Here is a 17106-nt window from a genome sequence, read left to right as displayed (position 1 = left end):
CTTTAATCGGTCAACAGCACCACAAAGGAAGCAAAGAGCAGTGCGCCTGCCAGGGCAGGCCAGAGGTGCGTGGTGACACTGGGACCCCGTGGGTTTGCTCGGGGCAGGTGCCCAGGGCCGCCCCCTGCCCGCAGCCCGGGCCTGCAGAGGACAGCAGGGGAGCGAGTCCCTCGAGCACTCGCCAACAGGCTACTCACACATGTCCCTCTGGTGTCCAAAATCAGTCACTAGCGCAGGCTTGCCTTTGGTCAAGCTCTGCTAATGTGCATCTTAAATTAAGTCCAAGTTACTAAAGAGTGGTGCTATTTATTATACAGAATATATACATCATACAGTTATTGCCATAAAAAGACACTGGCCAGCTTCTAAAAAATGAGAAAGGAGAAAACTTGTACGCTGTAGAAATTCTTAGTTTCCCCTAATTATCAAATCAGTGAGGGCCTCTGTTTTTTCAGGTCACTCCCCAGTTACATATTACATGTGTTTCCTTCATTCCAAAAGCTTCTTTTTCAGTGTTGCAGAATTAACTGGACAGAGTTCTTAATCTTATCTCTACAAAGAACTTGTTGTAATTGCAATGAATGCTTTCATTTTGCTGCTGTCTGAAATACGATTTGCAGAAGGGGGAGTGCGGGTTGATGCTAGTCCTATCATTAATGACATTCTCACAGGGATTGGAGTGGTAGGAGTAAAAACCCCAAAGCTTTTATATAATAGCAAGCATGTGTTTGCACGTGAGCTGGTCCTTTAAGAAGGAAGCTGCCTTGGACTAGTAGAAGAAAGGGAATCCAGGAAAAAGGCAGCCCCAAGGCTATAACAGGCTGCAGAGGTGGAGGTTTTTTGGGCATTTTGATTGCAAGTATGGTCACTTCATACCCTCTCCCTGAAGGCTTCACTGAATTAGAGGTGTTTGCCATTGGCACTGCCTTGCTGGTAGAAGGTAAGTTCCGTGCGGGACTTCAGCAGAAAGAGGATTCTTTTCCCCTTATTATTCAGGGGGAGGTGTTGAGAAGCAAAGAAAACTGGAGAAAATAGCAGTGTCTGGGACAGTGACCCAGACATGGTGCAGCTGCTATGGCCACATCAGCAGTACTTCTGTCGAGTAAAACAGGGTGGCCTGAAAGTCGCTCGCAACAAAGACCTGCTCTGCACACAGTGCTGCATGGTGAAGGGGCAATGCTTGCTACTTAAGTTTTTTAGCAAGTAAGATTCTGTTATCAACTTCTAAATGCAGTTTTATTTTCTTCAGAGGAAGGATGCTGCATTATCTGATGATCCCTTAATATGTGGCTGCTTATTTTGTTGGCTGTGATGGCTACCTTATAATCAAAGATGATAGGTCCAAAATAGCCTGTTAACTGTTAGCATACACGTAGATTGCTTTGGTAGAGTTGTAATTAATGGCTGCTTGGTAACGGTAGGGAACAGAAATATGCTTGGATGAGATTTGAAAGCTTTCAGAGTGCTAAGCAGCGAAATTACAAGTAGGAGACAAAATTAATTTAAGCAGTATGGGCTGTTTAATGCACATGCCACTTCATTGTGACACTGTAACACAATTGTGCATTGTATCCACCTGACAGCTTGCAAAGGATATGCCTGTAGCCACGAACACCTCAGGGTCAGGCCCTGGCCTCCCTTCTGGTCCCCTTCATGGTCTGGGGCTCCATCCCTGCGCTCCAGCACTCAGGCGGGGACGTTGGTGTCACAGGGCTTCACGGCAGAAGAGAAGCCAGAAGCGCTGTCTGGATGGAAACGATGCCTGTTAGCTCACCAGGGCTTCCCTGAGCATGAGGGAAAAGGAGCCCTCTCCTTGCAGGTGACTCCACCTGGGCCAGCCGGGACTACCACAGAAACACGGTACCGAGTACCAGCCCTGAGTACATGGGCACAGGCCAGCTGCTTTTTGCTCTGGCTGGGCAATAACAAACCTTACTTTTCACTCACGCTTCAGTCCCACTCACCGGGTTTATCTGCCTTCTAACTACTGCTAAACAAAACACACATTCCTTGCTCTTGTCTTTTCAGGGTTTGTTTTTCCCAACCTAGCTTAATACCTGCTTAGAGATGACAAGGATGCATAAAACACATTTTATAAACTTTTCAGCTGAATTTTCCAAATCTCAGAGCTGTTTTAGGCATTAGCTTTTATAGAAACTTGAGTTGGCTAATGTTATTTCAACTTGTTTTTCTATATTTACTGCATAGATACTTAACACCCTTACATTACTGTTAAATTTGCCAGGTGGACATGTGAATGTTTAGAGATACCTTAATCCTGAAGTCCAGTCTCTACTTCTTTGATGTCTTAGATGCAAGTTTGTCACTCTTGCCTTTACCATAGCAGATACTGAGGCAACAGCAGAGTTTTTTGCTGCAACTGTTAAGACAAATTCCTGTCCAGCAGCCTGCAGGGTATAGTTGCAGAAGTCCATGAGGAAACCTTTGCACACAAATATACACAGTAGGTTGTTCAAGCTGTGAAAAGACAAAAGGATTCAGTAATTGATACCGAAACACATTACCTACTGATAACAGACCTTCACCTAAAACTACATAAGGTCTAACCTATTTATGTTTTATTAAACAAAGCTAACAGTATGATTGTACAGTATTTTCTGTAGGGTTTTACCCACAACATACTTGGTGTTTGACAGTAATACATTGTCTCTGTTATCTGACTAGAGAGAAGATCAAACTAAATAATTAAAGATCAATTCACCTTCTCAGAGACTCTAAGACAAAGGCAATGACCCCTTTGTTTTTGCTGCAGTTTGTAAGCACAGCTTTCAAGAACACGCTAGGGAGGAAGAAAACCTTTTAGCATGCACTTCAATAGGGGGACATATTTGCTGTTTTAGAAATGGAAGCGTAAAGCTTTCTCTCTTTAATAATTTGTCCATATACACACTCATGCTGGCCTTTACTCAACCTTTCAAAAGCAGTGAAAAGCCAGAAAAAAAAGAGTTGATATAGTAATAGTGCTTCAGCTCTGCTCTATATATGGTCACTCTCCCAGAGGGCTTGACTGGATTTGGGAGCCAGCAGGAACAGATGGGAGTTAAGCTGGCACGGAAGAAACAAGAAGAGCACATCTCAAATGGCTCCAAATACTTCTCCTGGAAACATTTTGTTATTTGTTGTGTAATGAAAGGAGCACATCAGCTGTTACTATGGTTATGCCATCAGCCATTAATGCAATTAAGGTGGGAGCAGGATTTCTTACTATACAAAATCATCCATCTTATGTAACTGCAGAATTAAGACAATGACCATAAGTAACTATGCTATTTTACAGAATTAGGGAATATGGATTTTCTTCTCTGCTACATAATTTCCATTTCCAAGAAGAACACAATGAAGAAGCTGCACTGCCTCTCATCTAAGTTAGATTTAGAGAGGTGATGTTGAGTCAGAGCCTCATCAGAGCTAAAATAATTCAGGTCATCTAGAAAAGAACATTAAAGGAGAAAGCTCGAGTTTAGCCCTGTGAAGAATAAGGGTAGCACAGCTCCATGTGGGGGTTATTTGAATGCTCCCCTCTAAACTAACATTAACTGACTTTATAAAAATCTATCAGTGCCTGCTTTTATAATTAGATTATTCCTTTCCATGTATAGTCTATTGACGATGAGCAGTAATAAGATTGGGCTGCTGTGATTCAAGCGCTGTCTAGGTCAGCCTTAGGCAGCAGCCCGAAGGGAGGCGGCTGGCTGAAACGCGCCGAGGAGCTCCTCTGCTGACACACAAGCAGCGTGGGACAACTGGCTGCAAATACGGCCCGTTTCCCTGCCAAAGACCAGGCACAAGAGATGTATGCTGGCAGTGCCTGCTGGTTGCTGGCCCCTCTCAAACCTCCAACTTGTGGCTCCTTCAATGGAACCTGAAAAACTGGTTTCTGTTGAGTAAAATACTGAATTAAAAATAAAATTAAGCCATTTCTGTTCAGCATGTGTGGCAACATCCCTAAGCTCTGGTGCAGCTAAAAGCTTTGGCTTCAGCTGCCACCCAGGACTTTTCTCCTGAAAGCCTTTTAGCTACTCGGGTGCAGATGGTAACCACTACACAGTAACTTTAAGTTTCCATGGTAATTATTGCTAATTCATTAAAGAAAACAGCAGAGCTATTATAGATATTTCCCATTTCCAGTTAATTCATGTCGAACAATTCTGTTTTTCAGCCCTGCTTGGGTTCTGTCTGAATGGCTTGACAATTATTTCCTTCCGAAAAATCAAAGAACTCCGAACACCCAGTAATCTGCTGGTTTTCAGCATTGCACTGGCTGACTGTGGGATTTGCATCAACGCGTTCGTTGCTGCCTTTTCCAGCTTCTTAAGGTATATCTTTTTTCCTAAAGGATGCTCAGAAGAACCACATAAAATGAACAAGTAAAGCCTTAAAAGGTCAAAATTAATTGACTCTTTAGCACTGACTCTAACCAGCTTTCTCATTCTTTCAAAATTAAAAAGCAAAATAAAGCTCTAAAAATGCAATTCTATCAGGGAGATTAAAAAAGTAAACTTTACTACCATTGTCTAGAAGATTAATTATAGGAAATATTTAACCACAGTTTCACCAGGGAATACAGTAAAGTTAGTTGAATAATAACCATGTACTTGCATTCAACTAAACCTCCAAGACTGACCCTGAAGTTATTTGGGAGCCTTCCTGTTGTTTGTGAACTCTTCCATTAGAGAATTTATTTCAGAAATTTGTAGAAAATGAAATGCAGACCTACGGTTTTCGGGAGATTCACAACAGTGATGACACATTTAATTCTCCACATTTTCCCAGATTTCAGTCATTTAAGGAGAGGACAGAAACAATACAAAGCATTTAAGTGCATAATTGCCACACAACTCAAAAGCAAACCATTCCAAAAAGACATGCTCTTTAAGACAGCTGATGAATAATTCTACCTAAGTAGCATATTTTTAAACCTTGAGAATACCCTTACCAGAACAGAGAGAAACATTTCAACTTGGAAAGTGACAATTTGCTTCTCTCTTAATGGATATAAAAACATTTTAGCAAATTAACAAGTCAATAGTCAGCTGCAATGAGGCCCTATTCAAGAATTGCTTTACTACTGCTGCTTTCAGGAGACTCATGTCTTGCTGAAGTCAATAAAGATGTCTTTTCTGAAGTGCTGCTAAGAAGTTAAGGTCACTACATCAAAAATGACCTCAACTCTAATCTTTCAAAGATTACAGTTTAGCTTCACAGTGTATCAGCACCATAACTGCAAAGGAAGTGCAGTAATAATTGTTGAGAATCTTGAACTACCACTTTCTATTTTGTATCCTAATACGCTGCAGTAAGATCCTAGTTCATGAGTGGGAGCCTCAGGGGCAGTAGCAATACAGAAAGTCTGTGAGACCATGAAAAGACTTCATATACCTACCCAAAAGGTCATGTCTCTCCTTCCTGCCACTAGCTGCTAACATAAATAGCTGCAAATTGTTGGATATCTGCAATATTGTGGCCATTCATGTGATTGATTTGGTGGACTCCAATGGTACCACAATAGAAATGGACTCCAAAATGAGGAATCCCTGCAGGCCCTTTTCTTTTAAATGGGAGCCGAAGTTACACAGCCTCCCAGGAACTGGCTGCCTTCTGTCCAATGGGACTTCCAGAGACAATCTCGTGACGTATGACACTGGTATAAATGCATAAAAAAGGAGATTAATGAAGACTTCCATTTCAAAGACAGTCAGCAACAGTTTACAAGCAGAGTCACATTAGATAAAGGCAAAGAGAATGAAAAGGCCAAAACACTTTACCGTGGGTGACCACGATACTGAATGTGCACGTCAGCACATGCCTCCTGTATGAGATCTCATGTTTCTTTACATTCTTAGTCTGCAAATGCATTTGGAGGCATCAGTTTTGCTATTTGAAGCAATTTTGATTTACTGGGAGCTTCTGTACTCTTGCCCATCGTGCACAAAGACCTACGCTCCCCTGACTATGCAAAAGCTTATTATATATTTGCTACTTTCACAGGTTGACAAATCGGCAGGTAAAAACTTTGACGGTATAGGTACCTGGAACAAATATAGATTTCAATGTAAACAGACAGCCTTCCCAAGCAGATAAGTACAGGATTGTTTCCTTCTCTCAGCAAAAATAGAGCTGTTTTACCATATCAGACACCTTAGCAAGCTAAATACTGCCAAATACCTGACAGTGACCACAATAACATCTGTCACAAAGGAAATGTTTCTCAGATTAGCAAAGCATATGCACAGACTATCATTTTTCCACCCCTCCATTAACAGCTCTCCAAATGAATCTTCACCCACTTCTAACACCTTGTTGATGTACTGCTCCACCATTGACAGGTACTGGCCTTATGGCTCCGACGGCTGCCAAATCCACGGCTTCCAGGGCTTCCTGACAGCACTGGCCAGCATCGGCTCCAGCGCCGCAGTTGCCTGGGACCGGTATCACCACTACTGCACGAGTAAGTGCCATCGCTTACCTCTTGGCCTTGCCCCGATCCTGCTAATGGGCAGCAAGTTCAGATTTCCAAGAATCCCTGCAGACGCATGCTTCTTACCTGCATATCTCATCCCTCTGCCTGTACCTGTTGCGTCTCTAGTTTGTGAAATACACTGCCTCTTCAAGGGACCCCTTCCGGTGCCGGGAGCACAATCAGCCTCCCTCAGAATGTTTCCTATTCTCCCTCCACGTCCCAATCCCCTTGCCACGCTTCTGCCGTCCACATAGGCAATCAGTGTCTCAAACAACATCCAATACCTGACATTAAAGAAAAACCTATGGTCCCAGGCTTCCATTAAACACCCTGCCTCATACCAACTAGATCTTCCTGCCCATGCAGTTTACAGATTCCAGATAAATCCTCCATGGGAGCAGCGTGTGCCTCTACGGACAGTGCAGCTGGATGGGAGCCAAGCAGTTTTGGGGCTGAGTTACACCCCAAGCTCCCTTTGCGGACTGGGGGTTAGTTCAGTTGCTCCAAAGCAAGGAAGAGGTTCTGTGGTAGAGGCAAGAGCAGCAGTGGAGCTCTCTTCAAGCCCTGATAGAGGAAGATGGTATCTTCATTCTCTTTGGGAAGGCAGGCTTTGGTTTTTCTCACAATTGATTTTAAGTAGCTCTGACACCCTAGCTGGATTTAATGAAAATTTAGTGTTTGAAAGAGAAGGAGATAAACCAGGGAAAACAAATTGCCCTTTTTTATGGCCTTCTGAAAATGGATTTTTGAATCAGGTAAAAAAATAAGGATTTATAGGAATGTGATGGTATATGGGTTGGTAGAGATAGATATGTATTGTCTTTTGCCACTATGTCCCAGACTTTGGCAGCACTGGATTTGTACAATGACTCGATGCAAGTAGAAACTTCCATCAGATTAGTCTTCTGAGCTGGATTCAGTGTTTGCTGGGACAGAGCTATCCTGAAGCTGTTATTTGCAGACCCAAACTGCACACCAACCAGTGCTGTAGCTGGAGAGGATGGGAAAAAAAACACTGTATCCCATTACAGGGGAAGTCAGGAAGTGCAAAATGAGGTGCTAGTAGTAGTCATAAAACAAGCTAGTAGTCCTGTAAGTACTGGCAAAACCTGCCTTTCTAAATTTCATGCACAGGGATGAAGCCTCTTGTATCTAATTAGATAGGTCCATACTGCCTGAATGCATTGAAGAGTGAGTTCATTCATGTCTCACCTCTCCCCAAACCCTTTTTCTGCCCCAGCCTCACTGTAAACACAGCTATTTCATACCTGCAAGCCCCCACTTCCCTTTCAAGTTTAATTCAAAATGGCCAATATATTCAAAAGTTTTTAGGAAAGTACCAAGTGGCAACCACATCATCTGGGCCACTCATGGTCCTCATTAGGAATAGAGAAAGAGGCAAAACAAGAAACACGAACTTGTTTTACCTCACTTCCTAGCAGGAAATCTCAGGCAGTAAGTGGACACACCATAATCTGAACTATATGGCCACTTTCGGCAGTCATGCTGGAGATCTCCCAGTTAGAGGCTGTCAAAGTCCATGTTCCCATAAGGATCTGCATCTTTCCTGTTTCCTGCTAGGCCAGCCAGCCAGGCCCTTTCCAGGGACCTGGAAACCTTGTGAGACAGCACCACTCCCCAAATTATTTTTTCTCTCTGATAGATGTTGACAGATTAAAGTAGCCTTCCTTTTCTTGTGCTAAAGTACAAAATGCTCAAACCACTTTACACGATACTCTCTAAGAAAAATCATAAAACTCAGCTGGGGAAGAAACTGCTGAGCTGCAGTGTTTTGATTCCATCCTTCCTCAGCATTCACACACACAGCCTTTTAGGCTTGGCTTCGTGTGATTAAAGCAGCAAGGGGTAAATCGCACCCAGAGCACACAGAGAACATGTTCAGTCTGATAATCTCATCAAGCGTAGAAGACTGCCAACATTTTGTTCTGAACATTTTATCAAGAAATCAGCTCAGGCAAGAAAGTGCTTTTTTTTCATGTCCAGACAAGGACTCCAAACAAAGCAGCCTGTAAGCAGCAGCCACATCAACCCCTCTTGGGCACTAAAGTATGTTTACAGACAGCAGAGGAACATGCTTGTTTTGCAAGCCTGAGAATAGGCATATCTTTGGCAATACATTTTGCTCTCTGCAACATTGACTTTAATGTTTGTGTCATGTACTTCTCCAGTCAAGAATTATTACATTAAAGTCATGGGCAGATGGGCTGTAAGGGCACAGAATTTTTTATTTTGAACAAATTTTTACTTGGTGACAACCAAACAGTACTGCCATTACCAAGCATTTCAAACAAAAAGTAAAACAAGAACAGAAGGTTTTAAAAGCTTAAGCTCCGTGGTTATTGCAGAAAGACCACAGAATTCCTCATCTCATCCTCCACATGCTGATAGCAATGAAGAATAAGTGGTATTTCATAGAGCTGATACACCAAGCCTGCAGGCTACAGGGTGTTCTCAATCCATACATTAAACTCCTGTTGACAAGAGTGAGAGCTGCGTGTCTATACAGAAGGTATGAAATTCCCTTCCCTATAGACAGAGATATCTTCATTCCTGGAACCTATACTCTTCCCGGACTCAATTGCATCATCTTCCATAATATTTTCATTATGTTCTAATAGTTTCTGAGAAAGTTTTTGGTGCGACACTCCTTAACCAGCATTTGACTATCATACTTTCGAAGCTGATAAGAATTAGAGGAATTGCTATGATAATTAGGAAAAAAAAATAGAGGGGGGGGTGGGAAAATGACCTTTTCAACCATTACAGATACTAACAACGAGTAATACACACAGAAGCATCTGAAATTTGGCCAAATTCTTGAATTTGGAAGTCAACACCACCCTTAGTGAACGAGCACTAGCCTGAAGTATATTGGTAACAAGAAAAGTCACTCATCAGAAAAAAGGCTGCTACTGACTCACATATATTAAAATATATATATATATACATACATATGACTGTCACACATGATAGAAGCTAGAGTTTTAAGATATTTTATTCTCTTCCCTCTACCTTTGTTAGTCCCAGTCAAGACTGCAGGACAATTCTCTTTTCATCCCCTCAATGTGTCTTTGACGTAAAACATATATGAGGTTAAAACATTACATAGATAGACAAAACATACTAAGAAGCTTTACTTCAAAACGCCACAAGTAAAGAAAGATTGGCGAAAAACCTGAAGCAACATCATGCTGGTCACCTCACACTGAAATGCTCAGACTGAGCACAGCAGCATCTACCCTATACAAGACAGCCCGAACACAGGACTGTCCGACTGCTGAGGACATTGTTTTTTTCCAAAAGGCCACAAGATCCTGCTTTTAGAGCAAGGAGAAAACAGCTACAAAATCCCATAGTGATTTACTAGAAGTAATAGAAGGAAAAAAAGCAGGGAAATGTGAGGAGCCGCCTAGGAGCAAGCAGCTCCAGAGGAAGGAGATGCCCTTGCTCAAGTCACTTGGATCCATCGAGTGGCTGGTTCTGGCCGAGGGGCAGCCTGGAGTGCACGCACTGGCTGTGGGGAAAGAGCCACGTCAGCTGTTTCCTTTCTTAACCAAGATACATGCAGTTGCAGTTTAAAAGGGAAAGAAAAAATTAGGAGCTTTTATACCTGCATTTAAGGATTAGGAGGGAATGGCAAATCTGAAGTGATTTGTGTCAGTACTCCTCAGTACGAGGACAGGACAGATGAACAAAATCAGCAGGGATTTTGTATGAGTAGTCAATTCCAAGAAGTAGAACTGCGGTGAGTTTTACATAATCCTTACCATTCAGAGAAATCTACGTTGTTTTATCAATATTCACTGACAGAAAACCACCATTTGCTCCAGTTGCAGCTGTCAGCTCTGTCAAATTAGGACTAAGCCTGTGCATCCCATCACCCTGCGTGCAGCGGCCCTGTCTGCCTTGCACTTGTATTGGTGCCTCCCTGCAGATATGCCAATGTTTATTAAGGTCTTGCATTTCCACTGAAGCAGGAGGTAATTGCCAAGAAGCTTTATGATTGTGGAGAACCACAGCAAAAAATTCATGGAATAATAATAAAAAAATCTCTTTTTGTGGGTATTTTAAAGGGCTGCTTTTAACAGCCTTCACACAGAAGCCATTATGCAGCTTTCCTAGTCATATAGATAAATATTTATTTATATTATATAATTTATATATATTACATATATATATAAACACACACACTTGTGAGAACCCATGACCACTGCTTTTAGCACTGCAGGTGAAGCAGGTACCAACAGCTATTTTACTTATGACTAATATTTCCCCTTATAAGACTGCTTCAAGTATTTCTGCCTTTACCAGAACCAGCCAATTTAAAGTGATATTTGCAGTGCATAACACCTGGCACAAGCTAGAACCTTCTGGAAAGTTTTGGCTATGAAAGTTGAACTACTCACAAGAATGAAAAGAAAGGATTTCTTCTGCATCTTAGATCTCCAAAATCCTATTGATCTTTTGTCAGCATCAGTCTGAAATGTAGTTGAAAGGTAGCCACTGCATCAGAGGGGTTTTTTTTTGCTCTTCCCGTGAAAGACAGTTTAATGGTGGGCCAATCTGCAAGTCTTCAAAAAACAGGCTAAATTCAAATAAGTCTTCAAAGACTACAGATGGAAAAATAGTATATGACTATGTCACTAAAAACTGTCTAGCAGAATCAAAAGGATTAAGGTTTTTGTTTATGTGACCTCTTTCCATTACAAAGTAGTATTACAGAGGTGTTTAATACACCCAGTATTAGTATTTGACTGTGTGAGAAAAGAGAAACTTTCCTTTTGATTTTCAAGGAGAGAAAGCCAGAGCCCAGAAGTGATTAGACTTAATAGGGCCAGCAGTCAGATCACCAGCAGAGGGCCCTAATTAAGAATTATATCCTTAAGCATATGCAGAACTTCATATATTCACATTAACTAAAATTAACATGACTACTGTGATAAATTTTATCTGGTCAGAAAAGGCATTTAGAGTAAAGTAGCGATCTACTTTGCATGCAAAAAACCATTCCCTGCTTGTCCTGGCGCTGCCTTGCCCTCTTGGAGGGGGATGTTTTTGCCACATAATCTGAGCATGAGTCTTTCAACATTCTTGTACCTAAAGTATTTTATCAGGGTTCTCAACAAAACGTTCTCCAGAAAACTGAAATGATACTGAGCTTGTTGGGTTTAACATCTGCACTTTTTTTTTTTTTTTAAGCTCTCTCTTACTATTTCTGATTTGTCAAGAAATGTTTTCCGGAAGGCCAAAAGGCAGCAGATCTCACCGACATCAGCAAGATGAGCTTTAGCGGGTGCCGCAGGCAGCGAGCGAGCAGGGCGGCACGCGTTGCCGCTACGGCAGGGGCTGTCCCGAGAACGGGCAGAGGGTTTGTGTTGGATCCGCAGATAACCTGCCTGCTGACGCTGCAATGCTTCTTGCTGCAGTAAGAAGCCCCAGAACCAATTATTAGCACTAATCTAGTACCAAAGTATCTCAAAGCTTTCCCAGTGCTGAACACACCACTGTGCCTTGTGAAACTGTGCTTTGAGACCTTTGTGATACTGCAAAATTCCATGACATAAAAGAATGGAAGGAAAGTAAGGCTTTTGCCACAAAATACCACAGTAGATACTTGTTATCTATTTTATGCAACCCAACAACCTCTCAGACTCAAAACAAAACAAAAAAAGGACTTGGCTCATTTTTTTCCAGACTATCAGGAGGGCTTAGACCACTTACAAAATCCTATCCACAAAGCAACAAAGCTGCTTTTGTCACGAGGCTGGTTTAAAAGAAAAAAATTCCAGTTCTGGTTTCATTGTAGCTGCTTTTGATAATGCCTTTAAAAAGTTGCTAGAATATGTAACACACAAAATCCTGACAGCTTGTGTAATATGCTTTGTCCTGGCTGATTTTCAAGTTACGGTTGTGTAAAGCCAAGCTGCAAGAACTATTATGTAGAACACAAATGAAAATGGGAATTTGGGATACATACCAACACTAATGCTCTTATTTGGCCATAAACTTATATAGTCTGAAAGGAGACATAAATATACAGGGTTTCTTGCTATATAACTTACTTGGACTGGGAGATGAAGAATAACCACAAGTTCTTAAGTTTGGTACCATGTTCTCACCCCTTAAATGAGTTATTGCCAGGGAGGTCATTCTGCAGCTGTATTACGTCAGTATTACAAGCCATAATTTGAGCCTTGGCAACCTAAGTATATCTTCTATATAGGAATCATACAAAAGACTATTATTAATTGTTGTTCATAAATAGCAGTTATGACTTAAATTACTAAAAACATCATCAGATATTCAGAAGCCACCATAATAAAACATACAATATTTAACAGAAAGCATTTAGCTTTTTCCTTGGTGCTCAGATTGCAATGTATGCAGTACTCTTTCTTAAAACTAATTTTTGAACACGTGCACAAAACATCAGTTTTTCAAACTGATCTGTCTCGCTGTCAGCCAACTCCAATCCCTCAACTCACAAGGAACAGTCAGAATTGGACCTAATATTTCAGGCCTCCCATTCTGATGCTCCTGTCAAGGGCAGAGGACATGATTGCTTCCCAGCCTCAGACAAAATTACATCATCATTTCTCTCTAAGAGGAGATTTGATTAGAAAGCAGCAGTGGGCAAAGGCACCGCGCTCCTTGCGGGTGCAGCTGGTGACACGGGCTGCTCAGCACAAGGGTGGTGACGAACGTTAGCCTCAGTAACAGAATTAGCCAGGCCTTCTTCATGCAGTCTGCACAGCTAACACCATGTCCCGCTTCAGCGCAGAGAGCTGCCTGTCCACTCTGCTAAGAAATACTTCATGTACCTTCCAAGCTTTTCAGGGCTTCATTTCATTCATTAACCTATTCCAAGTGTATTTGATGAAAATGGATGAGAAGGGCACAAGTGATCATTTCTATTATAAAATTATATTAAAAAATACTAATGCTGAGATTCTTATATCCTAAAGGAGCCTTCCAGGCTAAACTATGATACTCAGGGCAAAATAATTTGACCAGATGCATTTTTAAAATAGGATCTCTGTGTGTTCAGATATATGTATATATTTATACACACATATATGTACAAATACACACTTCCAGAGGAGGATACAGGAGATGAACGCATGCTCCACAGCGGAGCAGGCAGTGGCTGGAAGTATGCGCAAAGTCACATTCCAGATCACACTCGCACTGTAGAGCAAAGCTCTTGTTCTTTAAATACTGTGGCTTTTCATCTCTTTGCCTGTTCTTTTTGCCTTTTTTTTGGCCTCATTCAAGTCCCCAAAACACAAGAATATGTTTGTAACACCAGCTTCGGCTGCATCTCCAGTACAGTACAAAGCCTACCAGTACTATAACATTTGTGCTAGTAAAGCACATAAAAGTGAAGTATAATTTGCTGCTTCCTCCATTTTAGACAAAGATGTCTACAATTTTTCCCTCAAGTTTTATGTGAGATTGATTCCACTGAACCCAGGTCAGCTTCAAGCTCTAAACCACAGAAACTGCTCGTTTCATACCTAGACCTAGAGGCTGCTTTTGCACCTAGGCTTTGGCAGCATTCAGCAGGACGACAACACCCCCATGCTAAGCTGCACTAGGTGTCTTTCGGGCACACCAACTTTCTCCTTTTGCAGGAAGCAAGCTGCAGTGGAGCACAGCAATCTCGATGATGGTGTTTGCGTGGCTCTTCGCTGCATTTTGGTCTGTGATGCCCTTGCTGGGCTGGGGTGAATATGACTATGAGCCCCTGCGCACCTGCTGCACGCTGGACTACAGCAAAGGAGACAGGTGAGGGCTGCGGGGGCGGCACGGCAGCTTTCCACCGAGCACAGCTTAGCCAACCTTCAGAACGCGCTGCGTCTGAAACACATGGACAGGACTCGTTTCAGCCATTCTAAAACTATAAGTTAGCCCTAAATCTACACAGGTGCACTGTACAGGAATTACAGTCCGTTCTTTTTGCTCACCCTTTCCAGGAACTACGTCACATTCCTTTTCGCTTTGTCCATTTTCAATTTCATGATCCCAGGCTTCATCATTCTGACAGCCTATCAATCCATACATCAGAAGTTCAAGAAAACTGGCCAGTATAAGGTAAGAAAACTTCTCCAACCCCTGCTACTGTCCTTCCAAACACAGGCTTGCACCTGAGCAAAAGCCCACAGAAATCCCCATCCCTTTTCCCAGTCTCTTTGAAGTGTGGCACACCTGCACTCTGCTGAGGAAATTCAGAAAGCTTTGTGAGGTAAAAACAAAGGATTTGTTCTGGTATAGCAGATCTGCAAGAATGCAGTTTGGTGATGACATAACTCATTTCCTTATGTGCCATATAAGCATGAATCTGCCTTCCTAATTCTACATACAGGCTGTAGCTGCTGCACTTGGCTGGCTGGCACAGCCAGACCCCTTAACTTTAGAAAGGCAGTTAATTCTTGAGGAGAATGTTATAGTGGCAAAGAGATAGTCAGGCAGGCTAATTTGTACCTGTCTGGAACACACACAAGTCTTCTACATACTTCATCAACACATTATTACAAATCTTCTACTTCCAGAGAGTTTGTACAATAGCTTGCTTTTTTCTTTGTCTATTATAGGATATTCTGTAGTTACGCAGACAAGCTGTAATGCAGAAAATGTGTAGGCACAAAATATCATCTCCCTCTTAATTAGTATTTGCAGACCCTCTATGAAGTCCACAAAATATTATTCCTTTTCAATCTGTTTTTACCTTATTGTCCTCCCATCTCAATGGCTATTAATGACCACGCTGCTTCGTCTAGCAGGCACTCTATGGCATAAGCTGCTTTGTCACCTTGCTCCTCATGCCAGCTCAGTGGGAACAGCTTCCTGGTTTACTGCATAGGAAGCCTTCAGAGAAGAGGAAAGGGCATAAACAATTGGGAAATACATTCCTACAGCTCTATTAACATCAAAGCAGGCGCAGTACAGCATATTCTTCTGGCCAGCCCTTTCCTGCTAAACAAGGAATATAATCTCACAGTATCTGTCCTACCTGCTTATTGCAATGTGCAGTTATGAAATAGAAAAAATTGTTGCTCCTGTTTTTCAGTTTAATACTGGTTTACCACTGAAGACACTGGTCATTTGCTGGGGTCCCTATTGCCTTCTATGCTTCTACGCAGCGGTTGAAAACGTGATGTTCATTTCACCAAAATACCGAATGGTAGGTCAAGGTCGCCCAAGGGAATCCAAAAAGCGACACTGTCCTCACTGCATCGCGGTAACCATGACCCACCAGGAGCTTGAAAGGAGAGGCATAGAGAACAAGCAGACTGGTTCCTCAAGGCATATAATTTACCTACCCCTTTTAAGGCAAGGCAGATAAGCATAGTAATACCATAGACATTAGTAAGTGCTTTTAACAAACAGAAAATCAGAAAATCAGTTTGATATGTGTGTGTGTGCACGCACGGTGGTGGTGATGTTCTTCATCAGTTTATTAGAAATCCATAGCCTCATCTGCTTCAGTCTGGGAAGGACACAAAAAGCTCCTGCAATTCAAGTGCTGACTCAAAATTTTCAACCTCAAACAGTTTGTTTCATCCCTTTTTCTAATATTTTTCTCCCTGGAAGTTGCAATTGATAAAGTTTCTCTAAAGATTATGCTCTTCCATCCCAACCCTCTTTTTTTTTTTAAGTCTTGGTTATGAGACTGACTGGGACTCAGTAACATCATACTGAACCCTTCAAGTTCTATTCAGTCCTCAAAAATAGCCCAGTTTCAGGTCACTAAATGCATCAATACCCACATAAATATTAGTCCCCTCACCCACCAAAAGGTGGCTATGGCACACCATTTGCATCTCATAAGCATGCACCTGCATCCAATCTCAATGAAAACATCTCGGTTTGAGCTCAAGTCAATCGACTTCTCTCCTGCAGACTCCCCTATCCTGGGTAAATGCCATTCACTGACCAAATCACTCCTAAGTCTCACCTCTTTGGGGGTAGCAAGTTACTGCCAGAAGAGAAGCATTTTGCTGAGTAAAGGGAAGTTGAACCTAGGCTGAGCTATGTCCCCAGGCTATGACCCCTGGCTCCTCCGGATGGCTTCCTGCTAACAACTCTTGTGTCTCACAACAGATTCCTGCTATTATTGCCAAGAGTGTGCCAACCGTGGATGCCTTTGTGTATGCCCTGGGGAACGAGAACTACCGAGGAGGAATATGGCAGTTCCTCACAGGACAGAAGATTGAGAAAGCAGAGGTTGATAACAAAACTAAATAACCCGTTAAGCCAAATTAATGCAGGTACATCAATGAAAGCAGAGCAATAGAAGAAACCATGTGCATTGTGATATGTACACACAAAGGCGGTTCCACATTGGAAAGGTTAGGCATTGCCTACAAGCAGTGAAAGGAAGCCCACAGGTAACTGCTCAAACCATCACGAGCTGCTTGTCAAACAAGCTGCCTTAAGCCAGCGTTGGTTGTTGTCAGTCTCATTTTATATGTTGCTGCAAATAAACTGTGTGCTACAAAGCCTGTGTTGTTTTACGTTTGTGTGTGTGCTTTTTTCTTTAGACTAACACAAAAGCTCAGCAAATTAACTGAAGTAGGGAATTTGTTTATCCAGCAAGGCCA

General features: G+C 42.1%; 1 protein-coding gene across 1 annotated transcript; it reads left to right on the top strand.

Moving 5' to 3' along the window:
• Window positions 1–453: 453 nt before the first annotated feature.
• Window positions 454–16751, top strand: RGR (retinal G protein coupled receptor). The gene is made up of 7 exons (XM_010213771.2): window positions 454–940; window positions 4181–4337; window positions 6348–6469; window positions 14137–14290; window positions 14479–14596; window positions 15573–15686; window positions 16607–16751. The coding sequence occupies exons 1-7, from the start codon at window positions 862–864 to the stop codon at window positions 16748–16750; spliced, it is 888 nt and encodes a 295-aa protein (XP_010212073.1). The 5' UTR covers window positions 454–861; the 3' UTR covers window position 16751.
• Window positions 16752–17106: the final 355 nt, after the last annotated feature.

The sequence above is a fragment of the Tinamus guttatus genome, unplaced genomic scaffold (assembly GCF_059628265.1).
Source record: "Tinamus guttatus ecotype Peru unplaced genomic scaffold, ASM5962826v1 Tinamus_guttatus_pri_ptg000246l, whole genome shotgun sequence".
Lineage (NCBI taxonomy): Eukaryota > Metazoa > Chordata > Aves > Tinamiformes > Tinamidae > Tinamus > Tinamus guttatus.
Note: the sequence above shows the minus strand (reverse complement) of the source record. Positions and strands in the feature narration are given on the sequence as shown.